The sequence below is a fragment of the Gopherus evgoodei genome, chromosome 19, assembly GCF_007399415.2.
Source record: "Gopherus evgoodei ecotype Sinaloan lineage chromosome 19, rGopEvg1_v1.p, whole genome shotgun sequence".
Classification (NCBI taxonomy): domain Eukaryota; kingdom Metazoa; phylum Chordata; order Testudines; family Testudinidae; genus Gopherus; species Gopherus evgoodei.
In genome coordinates this window covers 20,323,461-20,341,264 of record NC_044340.1, presented here as the reverse complement: position 1 = coordinate 20,341,264, position 17,804 = coordinate 20,323,461, and the positions used below count along the sequence as shown (strand labels likewise).

The 17,804-nt window shown below is 48.8% G+C and overlaps 1 protein-coding gene across 5 annotated transcripts; it reads left to right on the top strand.

The window, feature by feature from the left end:
- The first annotated feature begins 63 nt into the window (after window positions 1-63).
- APOA4 (apolipoprotein A4) lies at window positions 64-15,172 on the top strand. 5 transcript variants are annotated; one of them, XM_030538097.1, is made up of 6 exons: window positions 64-404; window positions 4,055-4,122; window positions 4,633-4,677; window positions 12,795-12,889; window positions 13,212-13,338; window positions 13,923-15,172. In XM_030538097.1, the coding sequence occupies exons 1-6, from the start codon at window positions 384-386 to the stop codon at window positions 14,848-14,850; spliced, it is 1,284 nt and encodes a 427-aa protein (XP_030393957.1). In that variant the 5' UTR covers window positions 64-383; the 3' UTR covers window positions 14,851-15,172. The 5 variants fall into 5 exon arrangements, with proteins under 5 accessions (XP_030393957.1, XP_030393961.1, XP_030393958.1 ...); XM_030538101.1 differs by lacking the exons at window positions 4,055-4,122; window positions 4,633-4,677; XM_030538098.1 differs by lacking the exons at window positions 64-404; window positions 4,055-4,122; window positions 4,633-4,677 and adding an exon at window positions 7,622-8,124.
- Window positions 15,173-17,804: the final 2,632 nt, after the last annotated feature.

The following is a 17,804-nucleotide window of genomic DNA, read 5'->3' as shown; positions in this document are numbered from 1 at the left end:
TGTTACTAAGGTTCTGTGGTTTCCACTCTGGCGTGTTTTCTGCAAGCCCTCTTTTTAATTAAAACACGCATGTAAAAATGTTAAATAAAGGGCTCTGTCTTTATATAGGCTTGTCTTTTAAAGTGTTTATTCCTCTACAAAACTTAATATAACTTCCACTTGTATGTGTTAAAAAACAGGCAAAGAAGCAGCCGCCTTATCTCTGATCTACTGGTTTACAGAGGCTGTTTTTGCTGACAGCTGCTCTGCTGCAAAAGCCTGCTGTCCTTACTAAAAAATGACCAGTGCTAGCCTAAACCTAGGGAAAAACTTTCTGTGTTTTTAAGCCTGGGTTGTTTCTGCGGATTTGCATGTTATTGAAACACCTGTGCCTGAGAGGCTAAATGAAGGTTATGGGTCTTCAGGTAGGCTTGTCTTTTCAACTGTTTATTCCTTTTCACCTCTCTTTGTTAAAAAGCAGGTAAAAAAGCAATCTTCTTCTCTCTGATCCAATGGTTAACAAAATAAGGGGTATATAAACCGTCTGTTACTAAAAATCTGGGGTGCTTCTGCCTGCTCTTTTACATTTTAATGAAACACTTATGCCAAGGGGGCTAAATACCAAAAAAAAAAAACCAAAAAACAAAAGTGTCTTCAGGTAGCCTGTTTTTCAAAGGGGTCTTCTTTTCTAATCCACTACCTTCAAAAGGCTGTTTCAAGTGGTTCACACTAAAAACCTGGGGGGAGAGGGGGGGGGGGGGACTTTTTCTTAGTAAGGGTTTTGTGGGCTTAGGTCAGGGATGCTTCTGCATGCTCTTTTTTTTAATTGAAATACCCCTACAAATAAAGAAATGTGTCTTCAAGTAAATTTGTTATTTCATGCGTTTATTTAATACGTTAAAAAGAGGGGGTTTTAGACATTACTTCAAAAAAACACGTTTTAAAATGGTTTATAGTATGTGTTGTTCAGCTTTTGTTACAGGGTCCTGGTTGTTTAGCTAAGAGCAGAACAGGGCTCTGCTGCAGCTTCACAGTTTTTACTAAAAAATAAGCAGTGCTAGTCTAAAACCTAGGGGAAAATTTTTTTTTTTGGTCACTATACATTACTTTTATAACCCTAGACTGTTTGTGCATGCTCTTTTTTTTATTAAAACACCTATACCAAAGGACTGTGCCTTCATTTTGGCATGTCTTTTACCTTTCTTTGTTAAAAAGCGGGGAAAGAAGCAATCTTCTCTCTAATCCAGTGGTTTACAAAATAAGGGAAATATAAACCGTCTGTTACTAAAAACCTGGGGTTTTAAGCCTAGGGTGCTTCTGCATAATTTTTTATTACAACACATACAAAAGGGTTGTGTCTTAGGTTTGTCTTTTCGAGTCATTATCCCCTTGCAAAACTTAATGTAACTTTAACATGTGCTTGTTAAAAAGCTTGGGTCAGAAGCAGCCTTCTTATCTCTGATCCACTAACTCACAGAGACTGCTTTTTCTTGCATTTGTATATAGGCATCTAAGATACTGGTTTGATCTTGCCTCCCAGCTTTGCCCTGACCCTCCTTTCTCTCTGCCATTATAGCCCATGCTCCCTCCTGTTTCCGACCCATCTCCCAGGTCTTGTTCCCCACTTACCTGTGGGGTTTGCTCACCTGTCCCCGTCGAACCTAGTTTAAAGCCCTCCTTTAAAATGGTTTCTAGTATGGGTTGTTCAGCTTTTGTTACAGGGTCCTGGTTGTTTAGATAAGAGCAGAACAGGGCTCTGCTGCAGCTTCAGTTTTTACTAAAAAATAAGCAGTGCTAGTCTAAAACCTGGGGGGAAAAAAACTTTTTTTTTGTCACTATACATTACTTTTATAACCCTAGACTGTTTGTGCATGCTCTTTTTTTATTAAAACACCTATACCAAAGGAGAATGCCTTCATTTTGGCATGTCTTTTACCTCTCTTTGTTAAAAAGTGGGGAAAGAAGCAATCTTCTTCTCTCTAATCCACTGGTTTACAAAATAAGAGGTTTATAAACTGTTTGTTACTAAAAAACCAGGGGTGCTTCTGCCTGCTCTTTTTTTACTGACACACTTGTGTCAAGGGGGGTAAATAAAGAAATGTGTCTTCATTTAGGCCTGTCTTTTCAAGGGTTTATTCCCTTAAAAGCCTTTCACCTCTCTTTGTTAGAAAGTGGGGAAAGAAGCAATCTTCTTCTTCTCTCTAATCCACTGGCTTACAAAATAAGGGGACTATAAACCGTCTGTTACTAAAAACCTGGGGTTTTAAGCCTAGGGTGCTTCTGCATAATTTTTTATTACAACACGTACAAAAGGGTTGTGTCTTAGGTTTGTCTTTTCGAGTCATTATCCCCTTGCAAAACTTAATGTAACTTTAACATGTGTTTGTTAAAAAGCTTGGGTCAGAAGCAGCCTTCTTATCTCTGATCCACTGACTCACAGAGGCTGCTTTGCTAACAGGCGCTTTGCTGCAGTTTCACATTGTTTTTACTAAAAAAGAGTGTTGTCCTCTACAAAACTTAATATAACTTTCACTTGTATGTGTTAAAAAACAGGCAAAGAAGCAGCCGCCTTATCTCTGATTTACTGGTTTACAGAGGCTGTTTTTGCTGACAGCTGCTCTGCTGCAAAAGCCTGCTGTCCTTACTAAAAAATGACCAGTGCTAGCCTAAACCTAGGGAAAAACTTTTATAAACAGGCTTTCTGTGTTTTTAAGCCTGGGTTGTTTCTGCGGACTTGCATGTTATTGAAACACCTGTGCCTGAGGGGCTAAATGAAGGTTATGGGTCTTCTGGTAGGCTTGTCTTTTCAACTGTTTATTCCTTTTCACCTCTCTTTGTTAAAAAGCAGGTAAAAAAGCAATCTTCTTCTCTCTGATCCAATGGTTAACAAAATACTTTGCTTCTTTGTCTTTCTATTCCACTGGTTTACAAAATAAGGGGTTTATAAACTGTTGGTTATTAAAAACCTGGGGTGCTTCTGCCTGCTCTTTTTTACTGAAACACTTGTGTCAAGGGGGGTAAATAAAGAAATGTGTCTTCATTTAGGCATGTCTTTTGTTTATTCCCTTAAAAGCCTTTCACCTCTCTTTGTTAAACAGTGGGGAAAGAAGCAATCTTCTTCTCTCTAATCCACTGGCTTACAAAATAAGGGGACTATAAACCGTCTGTTACTAAAAACCTGGGGTTTTAAACCTAGGGTGCTTCTGCATAATTTTTTATTACAACACATACAAAAGGGTTGTGTCTTAAGTTTGTCTTTTCAAGTCATTATCCCTTTGCAAAACTTAATGTAGTTGTAACTTGTGTTTGTTAAAAAGTTTGGGTCAGAAGCAGCCTTCTTATCTCTGATCCACTAACTCACAGAGGCTGCTTTGCTAACAGGCGCTTTGCTTCTTTGTCTTTCTAATCCACAGGTTTACAAAATAAGGGGTTTTTAAACTGTCTGTTACTAAAAACCTGGGGTACTTCTGCCTGCTCTTTTTTATTACAACACAAATGTAAAAGAAATGTGTTTTAGGTTTGTCTTTTTAAGCCATTATCCCCTTGCAAAACTTAATGTAACTTTAACATGTGTTTGTTGAAAAGCTTGGGTCAGAAGCAGCCTTCTTATCTCTGATCCACTAACTCACAGAGGCTGCTTTGCTAACAGGCGCTTTGCTTCTTTGTCTTTCTAATTTACTGGTTTACAAAATAAGGGGTTTATAAATTGTTTGTTACTATTAACCTGGGGTGCTTCTGCATATTTTTTTATTACAACACATACAAAAGGGATGTCTCTTATTCCTTTGCAAAACTAAGGTAACTTTAACATGTGTTAAAAATGGTGTATTACTAAAAGCTTATGGTTTTAACTTTTATAAAAACCCCTTTGTAAAAGGGCTACGTGGCTGGAAAATGCTGGGGGTCTGTTCCTTTAGATAAGAAAAAAACAGTTAAAAGGGAGGGGGACAGAGGAGGGGAGGGGGGAAAGGAGGGAGCTGGCTCTTGTTTAAAATCTTGGGATACTAGGATTGGTTCAGGAAAATGAATTCTATGACGCTGCTGTAAAACCACCTCTGATTGGGCCGATCCAAAGGAATTGATAACAAGTGTGAGAGGGTCTGAACCAGAAAAGTTGCCTCATTCTACAGAAAGACTTCAAAGGTGAGAATTCTCGCTCTCTTTCTGATTCCACCATGTGCTCTCTATCTTTGCCCTTTGCAGAGGGAGCTCTCTTTCTTGTCTTGTAACCCACCCTGATTCTGAATGCTTTTTTACCCTGTGCTTACTAAACAGACTCTGCCTGCTTCTCTCTGTCTCATTCAGATTCCACCATGTGCTCTCTATTTTTGCTCTTTGTCCTGTTCTTTTTTTTAACCTCTCTTTTTTTCTTAACCTACACTGGTATTGAATAGTTTCAATGCTTTTTTGCTCACTTTTTTACCCTGTACTTACCAAACAGGCTTTGCCTCAGTCAATTCCCTTTTTAAACCTAGTTTTTAATCATTTTAAATGCTTTTTTCTTAGTACCCCTTTATAGTTTTTGGCCATGTGCTTACTAAACAGGTTTTGCCTTAGTAAATTTCCCCTTTTAAACCTAGTTTTTAATGTTTGTAATGCTTTTTTCTTAACCTACATTGGTATTGACTAGTTTCAATGTGTTTTATTTACTAGGGTTAAACCAGAAAAGCTGCCTCGTTTTACAAAAAGACTGCAAAGGTAAACATTTTTTAATTTTACCCTGAGCTTTATTGTATTTTTCTTAGCCACTTTTTAATAGAGTTTTTACCCTGTGCTTACTGCACAGGCAATTTTTCTTTTAAATTTACTGGCCATGTGCTTACTACACAGTCAATTTTCCTTTTAAACCTAGTTTTTAATGTTTTTTTTAACCTACACGGGTAGTCAATAGTTTTTACCCAGGGCCTCCCAAACAGGCTTTGCCTTTGTCAATTTTCCTTTTAAACCTCGTTTTTTCTTAACCTACATTGGTATTGAATACTTTTAATGCCTTTTTTAGCAAATTTTTAACCTGCCTCGGTATTAAATAGTTTTCACTCCCTTTTTTACCCTGGGCCTTTCAGACGGGTTTTGCCTTTCCCTTTTTCAACCTAGTTTTTAATATATTTCCTTTTTCTTTAAGTTTTATCCCCATTCTTTCATAACTCTCTCTTTTCCTCTTCATGTCACCAAGCACAAACATACACAACACTCCCCCATAGTCAAACACATACACGCGCACACTCTTTTTCAAAATGGCCGTCGGCGCCACACTTTGGCGCCAATGTTGTTTTCCTTCTTTTTTTTTCATTCCATCGTGTGCTGTCTATCTTTGCCCATTGCAAAAGGGGCTCTTCTTTTTTTTCATGTACGCTGGTATTGAATAGTTTCAGTGCTTTTTTATTCATTTTTTTTACCCTGTGCTTACCAAACAGGCTCCGCCGTAGTCAATTCCCTTTTTAAACCTAGTTTTTAATGTTTTTAAATGCTTTTTTCTTAACCTTCATTGGTATTGAATAGTTTCAATGCTTTTTTATCCTGTGCTTACCAAACAGGTTTTGCCTTAGTAAATTCCCTTTATAAACCTAGTTTTCAATATTATTTAACTTTTCTCTTAACCCACCCTGATATTTAATACACCTTTTACATTTATCTCAAAAATTTCTATTCTTTACTTGCCTACCAAACTAAGCCTTTACCATCCTCTCTCCTTACTCAAACTCACTAAAAACCTCTTTTTTTCTTAACCTACACTGGTATTGAATAGTTTCAATGCTTTTTTATTCACTTTTTTACCCTGTGCTTACCAAACAGGCTTTGCCTCAGTCAATTCCCTTTTTAAACCTAGTTTTTAATCATTTTAAATGCTTTTTTCTTAGTACCCCTTTATAGTTTTTGGCCATGTGCTTACTAAACAGGTTTTGCCTTAGTAAATTTCCCCTTTTAAACCTAGTTTTTAATGTTTGTAATGCTTTTTGCTTAACCTATATTGGTATTCAATAGTTTCAATGCCTTTTTATTCACTTTTTTACCCTGGGCCTCCCAAACAGGTTTTGCCTTTCCCTTTTTCAACCTAGTTGTCAATATTATTTAACTTTTTTCTTAAACTAGCCCTTCAAAAACAAATATTTCCTTTTTTTAAAAAGTTCTATCTTTCTATTCTTTCATAACCAGCCTCTTTTCTTCAATAACTTACCTCTTCTTTCAAATTTCCTTTTTTTCCTCTAAACCTTACTCAAACTTCTTTTTTCCCTTTACACTCTTCTTTCAACCTTTTTCTCTCCATGTACACAAGCACATACACACACAACACCTCCCCTAGTCACACACACACACACTTTTTCAAAATGGCCGTCGGCGCCACACTTTGGCGCCAATGTTGTTTTCTCTCTTTTTTTTTTTTTGATTCCATCGTGTGCTGTCTATCTTTGCCCGTTGCAAAGGGGGCTCTTCTTTTTTTTCATCTACGCTGGTATTGAATAGTTTCAGTGCTTTTTTATTCATTTTTTTTACCCTGTGCTTACCAAACAGGCTCCGCCGTAGTCAATTCCCTTTTTAAACCTAGTTTTTAATGTTTTTTTAAATGCTTTTTTCTTAACCTACATTGGTATTGAATAGTTTCAATGCTTTTTTATCCTGTGCTTACCAAACAGGTTTTGCCTTAGTAAATTCCCTTTATAAACCTAGTTTTCAATATTATTTAACTTTTCTCTTAACTCACCCTGATATTTAATACACCTTTTACATTTATCTCAAAAATTTCTATTCTTTACTTGCCTACCAAACTAAGCCTTTACCATCCTCTCTCCTTACTCAAACTCACTAAAAATCTCTCCTTTCAAACTAACTAACCCTTTAAAAACAAAAATATTTCTATTCTTTCATAACCAGCCTCTTTTCTTCAATAACTTTTTAATTTTACCCTGAGCTTTATTGTATTTTTCTTAGCCACTTTTTTATAGAGTTTTTACCCTGGGCTTACCGAACAGGCTTTCTCTTTGTCAATTTTCCTTTTAAACCTCGTTTTTTCTTAACCTACATTGGTATTGACTGGTTTTAATACGTTTTATTCACTTTTATTACACTGCCTTAGTACATTTTCTTTTAAACCTAGTTTTTAAATGCCTTTTTCTTAGTACCCCTTTATAGTTTTTGGCCATGTGCTTACTTAACAGGTTTTGCTTCAGTCAATTCCCCTTTTAAACCTAGCTGTATTGCTTTTAATATTAAAAAGCTTTTCTTAACCTATGTTGGCATTCAATAGTTTCAATCCCTTTTTATTCACTTTTTTACTCAGGGCACCCCAAACAGGATTTGCCTTGGTAAATTTTTTTTAAACCTAGTTTTTAAGTATTTCTTTATAGTTTTTGCTTATGTCCTTACAAAACAGGTTTTGCATCACTTAATTACCCTTTTAAACTTAGTTTATAATGGTTTTCTCTTAACCTACATTGGTATTGAATAGATTCAATGCTTTTTTATCCTGTGCTTAACAAACAGGTTTTGACGTAGTAAATTCCCTTTATAAACCTAGTTTTCAATATTATTTAACTTTTCTCTTAATCCACACTGATATTTAATACACTTCCCCTAGTCAAACACACACACACATTTTTTCAAAATGGCCGACGGCGCCAACCGAAACGGGGGGTGGGAAGGCGGGACATAAGCCCTAAAAGGGGCGTGGAAACCTGTCAAAATTGCATGGTGATGAATACTATCGAGCTTATTACTACTAGCCAGGGCTCTTTGGACTCTGGTGGCATCATCCCCACAGAGCCCTGCCACTAGCCCATCGCCCCAGTCACCTTGTACTGTGAACCGATGAGAACATGTCGCAGGTGAGCTGCTGCCTGGGCCTGGGAGTCAATGTGCTGCATCTCTGGGGAAGCTCTGGGATGCCACTGGCTGGGGGATGAGCTGCAGGGAGACATTTAAATGTGAACTCGGCAAAACTCGGGGGGAGACTTACACTGATGCCTGGAGCTGTGCCCATCCGGCGCTCTCCATTTCTCCCTCTGCTTAGGTGGCTTGTCTTACGCTCAGGCTCCCTCTCCTCCTGCTGCTGCTCGTTCCCCTCTTCAGGGCTAAACCGGGCCCTGTGACATCATAAGTGGCTGCCATGGAAACGTCTGTGATGTCACAAAGTGAGGGATATGCTGTCAGGTAGGGGATATGCCTCACGGGGGCAAGGGCCCATTCCAAGCCCTGTCTCAGTGCTGAGCGGCTGCTACTCGTCCTGCAGCCCCAAGCCAGGACTCCTACAAGGCAGGTTGCTCTCTAGCACAGGGCAAGGGAGGGGAAACTCAGCAGGACAGCAAGTGCCATCCAGGGGGTGGGAAATAGCCCCCACCCAATCCCAAAGGCCCCCCAGGCGTGTGGTCATGAAGGAGGCCAATGGCTGCAGCCCCCAGGATGAGGGACGAGCTGGGTGTGTGGTCAGAGGAATGGTGCTAATCTTGCCCTGAAGACTATCTAACTTGCCCCTGGCTGGCCCCACAACTGGGGAAGCTCCCAACAAGTTAAAGGCACATTTGCCCCCAGCCTCAGCCCTGAGGCCATGTGGGGGCCTGTCTGTTGTGCAGATGCTCATTTTGCCAGGTGCCCAGTGAGTGAGAGGTCCCTGTTAGCCATGCCCAGCCATGCCGGCTCAAAGAGGGCAGAAGGGCTGTGGCCAGCAGCCACGTCACAGGCATGAATGCCCAGCCTGGACTCACCTTCCCAGTGGGGGTTTGGGACAGGCCCTCAGCCTTGCAATGAGCAAGAGAAGAAAGACTCAATGTGGTCTCCGTGCTGCCCTGGGAGGGGCCTATGGGAACGTTGTGCCATATGCTCTGCAACTGCCACTCTAGGGCTGCGCTGGGTGCCCCAATGCCGGCCAGGATTGCTGGGGGGCTGGAGCTGTGCTGAGACTGAGCTGCAGAGCAGCCAGCATATTCCTGCAGCACCTGGCTGCATGGAGCAGTGAGGATGCTCTGGGCTGGCAGCACGCAGGGCATTGTGGGGAATGCTCAGCTGGAGACGCTGTCCCAGGAGCTTGCCACTCTCCACTGGCCGAGCTGGTGGAGCTGCAGGTGGGACTGAACTGCTCTTTCCCTGGCCCAGTGATGGTTCCTCCAGGCAGATGTATGTTTAGAGGACTAGCTCGTCCTTTATCTGGATCCAATTTGTTTCCAGAGTGGGGCAATTCCAGGGGTAAACATGAGCCTCTGGCAGCTGGCTGCACAGCGCCTTAGCTCACAAGGAGAATGAACTTGCTGAAGCTCAGTCTGTTCCCTGCTGCAGATTTGGACACATCACAAAAGCAAGACTTGATTTCGTACAATGGGGCCTAATTGTCAAGAAGAGGGTGGGAGATGGGGGAGGCGGCAGGTCAAGACTTGACATGCAGCAGCAGATCCAGACTGCAGGGGAAGGGCTGGAGATGGGGGTGCTGTGGATGAAGGTTGAGGTGTGTTGGCAGAGCTGGGCACAGGGAAGGCTGGCAGAGACGGGGGTGCTGTGGTTCAGGGCTGAGGTGCATCGGCAGATCTGTCTGGGACCCAGGGGATGGACCAGATGGTGCTTTCTGCAGATCAGGACGGAAGTGTCTGAGCAGGGCCACGTGGTAGCCATGTGCGCAGGGCCTTGCTCCAGCTCCATCACACAGCACACACCTAGGCCCTCTGCCCTCGTTAAGTAACTGAGTCTGAGAGGGCGGAGTGGAGCAGAGCTGAACCTTGGTGCATCCAATGTGCACTCAGACTTTGCCTCCCGCCCAGCCTTGACAGTACCACGCTGGAAGCCAGGACTTTGACACCAGCATCTGGTTAGCAAACACCGGAAGACCATGTTGCTCAATCCAGCCCTGCCCGAAGCCAGCAGAGCAGTGGAGCATGGCCATGCGGAGCCGTCACCTCCCTCCATCCCTGCTGGGAGACTGATCCTGTACTGGGCAGGAAAACCAAATAGCCACTTTGCCCATAAACAAACCCGTCCTGCCCTGGACATAGCTGGAGATTTGGGCCAGGCTAGATTTCCTCTGCACCCATCACTGTCCTGTGGCGGGCAGGGCACTGTGCCTGCTGCCTGGGGCAAAGCATCTTGGGCCTTATCCTGCAGTGTGCTGAGCACGACCCCTGCTGGGCAGGTCAGTGAGAGCTGGGGACACTCGGCACATGCCAGGCCCTGGCTGAGGCAAAGCTGAAGGAAATGCTAGACCAAGCAGCACCTGCACTGCTGGCCACGGTGCTAATGCTTCCTAGGGCTCCTCGACCTTGTGCAGCACAGCATCCGCTGGGACTGGGACACATTTCCCCCTCCTGTGGGATGCTGCTGGGCAATTAGTCTACTGGGTGCTGACGGCTTCCTCTGCCGTGTGCCCCTCGGCCCGTGTGAGCTGGGGCCTGGGCTGCCATGGGCCTGAGGTGGGAGGGTTCCAAAATCAGTTTCTTTTTGTGCTGGGCTCCTGAGCCCTTGTTGTGCCCCTGATCTGCCCCCTGCCTCCAGCCTTCTCACACACTGGCACTAAGCATGCTGTGGGGTTTGAGTGGGGCTGGACCTGCGTCCGCCAAGGCCTGTCCAGTGCCAGCGCCTCCTATGGAAATCCTGGGCTTGCTCTCTCCGCCCACAGGATATGCAGCAAGTCGCACTGGCCCTGGTGTTCCCAGAGCCATTACATGCCCCTTCCCCCCGTACACACGCCGCGTGCTTGTCTGCAGCTGTAGGGGCACAGGCGTTCTGCACCCGAGGGCTGGCTGGGAGTGCCCCCCCGTACCTGACCCGAGTGTGCACCGCTGGCATCTGCTGCTGGACAGCTGGAGAATCAGGCCTGCATTGTTGACGTTTCTTTTGCCTTCTTGGAACTGGTTCCTCTCTCCTCAGCTGGGACCTTTGATCCAGGTGCGCTGGGACCACCTGGCCACCTGCAGTTCGGGGAGCAGCCAGGCTGGCTAGGCAGTGCCTGCAGAAATGGCTCATGGGGTCAGGGGAGAAGGACCCACACTGAGTTTAGCGGCTTGGTCACAGTGACATCTTGTTGCCTGACATGTCGTCATGCATGTCCCTACACACACACACACACACTGTGGGGGGTGTCTTGGAATGACAAACCATGGGTCGGGTCCCCAGTGGGTGGTGATCAGGGCAGATCCAGCAGTCACCGCACTGCTTCACATCAGCTGCGGCTCTGGCCCAGTGATGTCCCACGCGGGTGGGATGCAGCTCAGCGCAGAGACTTCTTCTCAGAATCATGGGACGGATGTATGAGAACTGGGCCCCTTGCCAGGCTGTCCAGAGCCTGTGTGGGTGGGTCCGTCAGGGCTTCAGTACGGACAGGGACTCCGGAGCACCTGGAATCTGGGCTCCATGAGGGCAGCGAAGCTGGCTGGGGAGGGGGCAGTGAGGACCAAAGGGTGGAACTGATATTAAATGTACTTTGCCCTTTTCTTGCCCCTTTTATTCCAAAGCGCCTCACAGGGGGCTCATGGCGTCAGCCCCATGTTACAAGAAGGGGAAACTGAGGCACCGAGCTGGGTGATGAGCCTTGCTCCAGAGCCAGTGGCGGAGCCAGGAGCAGAGCCTGAGTGTTCTGCATGCCCTGTTCTTACCACCATGTAGCAGCTTCACATCCACCCCTGCAAGCAGGAGTATGGGTGTCTCAGCTTCACAGCGATTTGCTTCAGCAGGTGCATCTGCAAGCAGTGCTGGAGACTGATGGCCAGGGGGGTCGGGGCAGGTGGGTTCTTTCTCAGCAGAGGCTGCCAGTGATTTTCCTGCTAGCTGAGAATTCCCCTCCTGCATCGGCTGGGACGACATGCAGCCTGGGACTCGGCCTGGCCTCTGTGCCTGGCTGGGCAAAAAGGGCTTCATTCTTGGTCCTGACCCCGCAAAATAAAAAGTGCTATCCCAGGGCCCCCTCCCCGGGCAGCCCCCTCCCCGCTCTGCAGAGCTATCTGCTGTGTTGGGCTGATTCACAACACCTTTCCCTAGCTGCTGAGCAGGGAGAGGGAGACGGGATCCCCCTCGGGCCACCTCAGTGGAAAGTCCCAGACGCGAGCCCAGCAAATGGCCTGGGCTGGGTCCAGTTCTGCTCTCCCTCACCCATGTCCACACCCATTGGCTGCCATGGAGTTACACCTGGTTCCCTGCAGTGCTGCCCCCCGCCCCCCGCAGCCTCCAGCATTGCGTCCCAGCAGATAACGACACACCCATGCACATGTCAGGAGCTTCCACGTTGGGTCCTTACTAAAGTCCAAGCCCTGGGGACTGTGTCACCAGCCTGCGTGGAAGCCAGCGGGGGCTGCTGGCTGCGGTATAAATACAGGCCAGCAGGGCACAACCGGCAGCTAAGCAGCAGCAGCAGCAGCAGCACAGGTCAGCTGGCTGGAAAGGGGAGCAGCAGACAGAATAGTCCCTCTGGCAGGGAGCTGCAGCTGGAGCCCTGAGACCGCAGGCCCTGCTGGGCAGTGGTCCCTGTCCCTGGCTCTTCACTGCACAGTGCTGTGCTGGGGAAAGGCTGCAGGGGCATCCTACAAGGGGTGCAGCCAGGAGACGGGCAGCTAAGGGTCTGTGCAGAGGAGTCAGTGGGTGGGTGAGATGGGCACAGGGATCCGCAGCCGTTCCCAGGTCGGCGGCAGCAATGGCTGAGCTGCGAGGTCCCTGCGGGGAGCTCAGCCCAGCAGGAGGAAGGGGTGCTTTGCCGGGGGGGGGACAGGAGGAGGGGCGGAATCCCAAGCTGACCTCGTTTGTCCCACCCTGCCCTGTGACAGCGAGGGGCTCAGCACGGGGTGGGGGTGCTGCAGGAATGGCAGTGTCAGTGCGCATAGGGAGACTGACGCAGCTTGTTCTCTCTGCAGAGTGGCTCATTTTGCCTGGCCGGTCCCTGAAGCCAAACAGCACAGGATGTCTCTGAAGGCTGTCACCCTTGCTCTGGCACTTCTCGCCATCACAGGTAAGGGAGAGCAGCCTCTCCTGCTGGACAGGTGCAGCCCTCAGGCCTGGGGGCCCTCTCGGCCTGCCTCCTGTCTCTGTCCCAGCATCCTGCTCCGCAGAGTCATGGCCATTCCGGACTCTCTGCTCCTGTTTGCTCGGGTCGGCTCCGGGGAGGGAGGAGGGCCTCACCTGGAGATGTGGCCTCAGGCATGTGACTGGGCTATCTAGGATGCTCTGCGAGGCTGGATGGAAAGGAAACCCCTGGGAATAGGAGAGGAATGGGGCAGGCATAAGGCTGGCTGCACATGGTGCTGAGCACTGGTGCTCTTCTTTCTACATAGGGACCCATGCAGATGTCAGTGCCCAGCAGGTGGCCGATGTGGTCTGGAATTACTTCACCCAGCTGACGGGCGATGCCAAGGAGACGATGGAGCAGATCCAGCAATCTGAAATCAGCAAGCAGCTCAAGTGAGTGTGCCTGAGAGCAGGCCCCTGGTCCCCACGGGGGAACATGGGCGGGTGATGCCACGATCTGTAGGGAAGGGTGTGTTGGAGCCTGTGGGAGGGATGGGACCTGAGCAGGTTCCTGGGGCTGGCACGGGTGGAGAGAATAAAGCTCTGGTACCTGTTTCTCTGCACTGGTTCTAGGAGATCCAACTAGAATAAACAGTAACACCAGAGCAAAAAGCAGCAATGAAAGAGAAGCCGGCTGCCTGACGTAACAAGGGCGTATGGCCTGCCAGATCCACTGGCCCGCTAAGCGGGAGGGACTCACTCTCATGCAAAACAATGGGGACAACAGGCTTGCAGGAAAACGTGCCCTCCCCCCCGTGTCAGGAGCAGGGTAGCTGGAAGAGACGGGGTTCCCTAGAGGCACTGAGAGGCAGGTCTGCAGCAAAGGGCTGCTCTGACAGGGGTGAGAGCACAGAGATGGGTGCCCTGGAGATGCCGCTAGATGTAGTTGCAAGGGTACAGGGTAGGGGACGGGAGCTGGGCAGTGAATCAATGAAAGACACTCTAGGGACTGAGCTTCCCTTCCCCTCCTCCCCCAGCACCCTCTTCCAGGACAACCTCCAGAATGTCAACTCCTACGCGGAAGACCTGCAGAAGAAGCTGATCCCCTTCACCACCGAGCTGCATGGCAAGCTGAGCCAGGACTCAGAGAAGCTGAAGGAGCAGATCCGGCAGGAGCTGGAGGACCTGCGCCTCAAGCTGTCCCCTTATGCTGATGAAGTGCACCAGCAGATCAGCAAGAACATCCAGGAGCTCCAGCTGAAGCTGAGCCCTTATGCCGAGGAGCTGCGTGGCCAGGTCAACCAGAATGCAGAGTTGCTGCGCCAGCAGCTGGCCCCTTACGCCCAAGAGCTGCGGGACAAGCTGCAGGAGAATGTGGACGGCCTCCAGGCAGCCCTGGCCCCCTATGCCGAGCAGCTCCAGCAGCAGATTGACAAAAATGTGGCGGACATGAAGGAGAAGCTGGCGCCCTTGGCTGACGAGCTCCAAGTCAAGATAGACCAGAACATGGAGGAGCTGCGCAAGCAGCTGGCCCCCTACGCCCAGGACGTGCAGGACAAGCTCAATCACCAGCTCGAGGGCCTGTCCTTCCAGATGAAGAAGGGCACAGAGCACCTGCGGGCCAAGCTCTCGGAGAGCGCGGAAGAGCTGCACCTGAAGATGAGCCCTTATGCCAAGGAGCTGAAGGAGAAGCTGCGCACGGATGCCGAGGGCCTGCGCCAGTCCCTGGGCCCCTACGTGGAGGGCCTGAGTGGACAGATGGAACAGAAGATTGAGGAGTTCCGCCAAACCGTGGGCCCCTACGGGGAGGCCTTCAACAAGCAGCTGGTGCAGAAGGTGGAGGAGATGAGGCAGAAGCTGGGCCCCTACACTGGGGAAGTGGAGGATCATCTCAGCTTCCTGGAGAAGGACGTGCGGGACATGGTCGCCTCCTTCTTCAGCACCATCAAGCAGATCGAAAACTGAGGGGATCCCTAAGAGGGCTCGGCTTCGCTTCCTATCGCCACCTGCTCACCCTCAGCTCCACTGCACAAGCCAAGCCACTGCCTACCTCAGAGCCGGGGCAAAGAGCACTGGAACCAGCCCCAGGACAGGCTCAAGGGTGTACTGGCTCTTCCACAGTTCATGCCACAGTGTGGGAAAAGGACCCGGCGCTGTGAATGCCAGGAGACCTGCACATGCCGGATGACTGTCTGTCTGTGCTGCTACTGACTTTCCTGCACTTGCCCTCACTCCAAAATTACCATCTACTGTATCTGCTGAAATAAAACTGCAACACAGAAATGCACATGGCGACTCTGTCTCTCTCTTAGCCTGACCCATAAGAGATGCATTCTGCTATTACCGGTTCTGCAGAGGCCTTAGGTTCTTCTTTGGGTGCATGGGGTGGGTGGTGCTGTCCCTTCCCAGTTCTAGTGGCTTGAGGAAGTGCCTAATTTGTTAAATTAATGAGCCCTGTACACTCCAGTGAGTCTGAACAGGAAACCAGGGGATAAACTAGGCTGGATGAGGGGAGAGTGAGAAAAATTGGTCTGTTGGTCGGTCTGTTTGTCTGTCTTTCTTCTCATCAATTGAAAGCCTGTGCTGGGATGTCCTGTGGATACACCCAGGTGATTGCTAATGGGAGGGAAGCAGGGTCTGGGCAGTGTGGGATGGAAAGGGACCTGCTCCAAGCAAGGTGATCTGCATGGTCATGAATAGTGTGGGGCATGGGGCTGGGTGATGGAAGCAGGGACGGGAGGTGTCCACAAGACAGTGGCTCTGTTAGGCTGTGGTCCACGAATTGAGCTAGTTGGAGAACACTTGTTGCAGTGTCTGGGGTACAGACACTACAGAGGGAGGTTTAAATCCAGGGGGAAACACTTTTAATTTGGACTGATAAACAGACCAACCCTGGGAATTAACACTTCCCTGGCGTGCCCACCCCCTTACAATTACCTCCTGAACCCTGGCAGCCACCAGCCAGCTCTGAGCTCTCGTGCATCCCCCACTCTGCCCCACTCCACTTCCCTGAGCAGCAGACCCTGTGTCCCAGTAGTGGGCGGGGTCTCCCAGGGGTCCTCTTCTGCCACGCTAAGACACTTGCTGGTTTTCCTGGGCCCCAGTTCCTATTCTAATAGTGTCATTCATCTACAGACAAGGAGCCAAACCCTGCACTGGGGTAAATCGGGGCAGCTCCTTTCAGGTCAATGCAGATATCCTGGAACACCCTCAGCTGAGGGACTGTGGTTTGAGGACACATGAAGGGCTGCTAGCTACAGAGAGCAGTGGGGCTGGTTAACATCTGAGCCATATTGATATGCAGCTGTGACTCTGTCTGCCAGCTGTGCGCTCTTACAGCCATCAGTCCACGTTGGCCCTGCTCTTCACGGGGCTGGCAGCAGCTCAGCCTGGCCTGGGAGCAGAACCCCAGGGCTAGAATTGTTAGTGTTTGGTTCAAAGGGAACATCCCACTGGACTGACCACCTGAGGGTCTCTACCCACGGAACAGGGACAGCTTTTTCCCACACTGTCACAGTGCTGGCCTGAGGACTCCCTCCTCCCGGGGGGAGAAGGGACTGCAGGCTCCATGGTGCAGTCATCCCCTTGGCTGAGGCTGCTAACAAGGAGCTAGTTAGTGCTGTGAGCGATGGGGCTGCCTGTCCTGCAGCAACTAGCTGGAGACCCACCCACCTGTTTGTTTCAATGAGGCCTCTCACTGGCCAATGCATGGAAACCATTTTGGGTGCCTACCACCCCGTGCTTGCCGTGAAGCTGTAATCTAGAGGGGCAGATTGCCTACACTCTGGAGCCATCCAGGCCCCACGGCCAGTGTGTCGTGGAAGCCCGTGACTGCGTTGCTCTGAATCCAAAGCATATAGCCACATTCCCAGACTCTGAACAGGCCCCAAACAAGGAGATGCCTTCATAACTCTGGGTAGGTCAGCCCAGCCTGTTGTTCTGTTGCCCTGTGTGTGTGTGAATGCGTGTGCATGTGTGCTTGTGCACTGAACTTCTGAGGCTGCATTGTCAGCACCGAACGAGGAGCAGGGCTTTGTCTCTTTCAGACACCCCAGGGTGGAAGCCGCTGAAGCAGGTCTGTTTTATTTTACAGCCTTACTGATTCCATCTGGGGTGCTAATCTGACACCTGTGGGTGGAGGGCTTCTCCTGCTAGCAATCCTCGGCCTTTATCATCATCATCATCCTCATTTCTGCAGGAGATGGAAGCGAGGGGAAGCTTCCCGGCATTGCACTGGCTTTAGCTCACACTGCCCCTCGCCTCTCTAAGGACAGCCCTGCTAACGGCCAGGCCACTGCTCTGCTAGGCAAACAGCAGATAGTGCCATATTGTGTTATCTAGCTCCCACTAGGCATTCCCATTGCCCAAGGGCCCCCAGGGAGCTGGGCCTATCTATTAGCATTCCATGAGGAGGGTCAAACTGGGATTAAGGTGATTAACCCTGGGGTGGCAAGGAGAAGGCTTGCTTTGGCAGCAGCAAGATAGCTCAGGCAGCTGCGAAGATGAGTCACTGTAACCCACGTCCCCTCGGAAATAATGACTGGATTTCTGCTGAGGGCACAACTCATTCCCAAAAGTGACACCAAGTCTGCTGTTGTGACCGGCAGCCAGGCTGCTCTCACAAACTAAGCAGTGTTAGGCTGGCTCTGTATTTGCATGGGAGACCCCAAGGGACACCTCGCTACAGAGTGAAGGAGTGATGCAGGGGCCCCAGAAAGCTCCTGCTCTTGTGCTCCTGGCACAATGGGGTCTCGATCACTACTGTAATACCAACACTACCGAACAGTTATGTGGTTTAGATACCTGCTACTCTCAGCGTCCTGCTCCTGGCTGGCTGCCCTGGCATTAGTGCACACACCAGGCACCTTCACCCGTCGGAAACCCAAGTTAACTCATGTCATAACATTTCTTCCCAGATC

Bases quoted from the DNA above. Each gene is read 5' to 3' on its own strand.
- APOA4 (XM_030538097.1), top strand. From the start codon at position 384: ATGAAGGTTATGGGTCTTCAG. The intron at 4,678-12,794 runs GTAAACATTTTT...TTCTCTCTGCAG, and splicing joins TTTACAAAAAGACTGCAAAG to AGTGGCTCATTTTGCCTGGC. The intron at 12,890-13,211 runs GTAAGGGAGAGC...CTTTCTACATAG, and splicing joins GGCACTTCTCGCCATCACAG to GGACCCATGCAGATGTCAGT.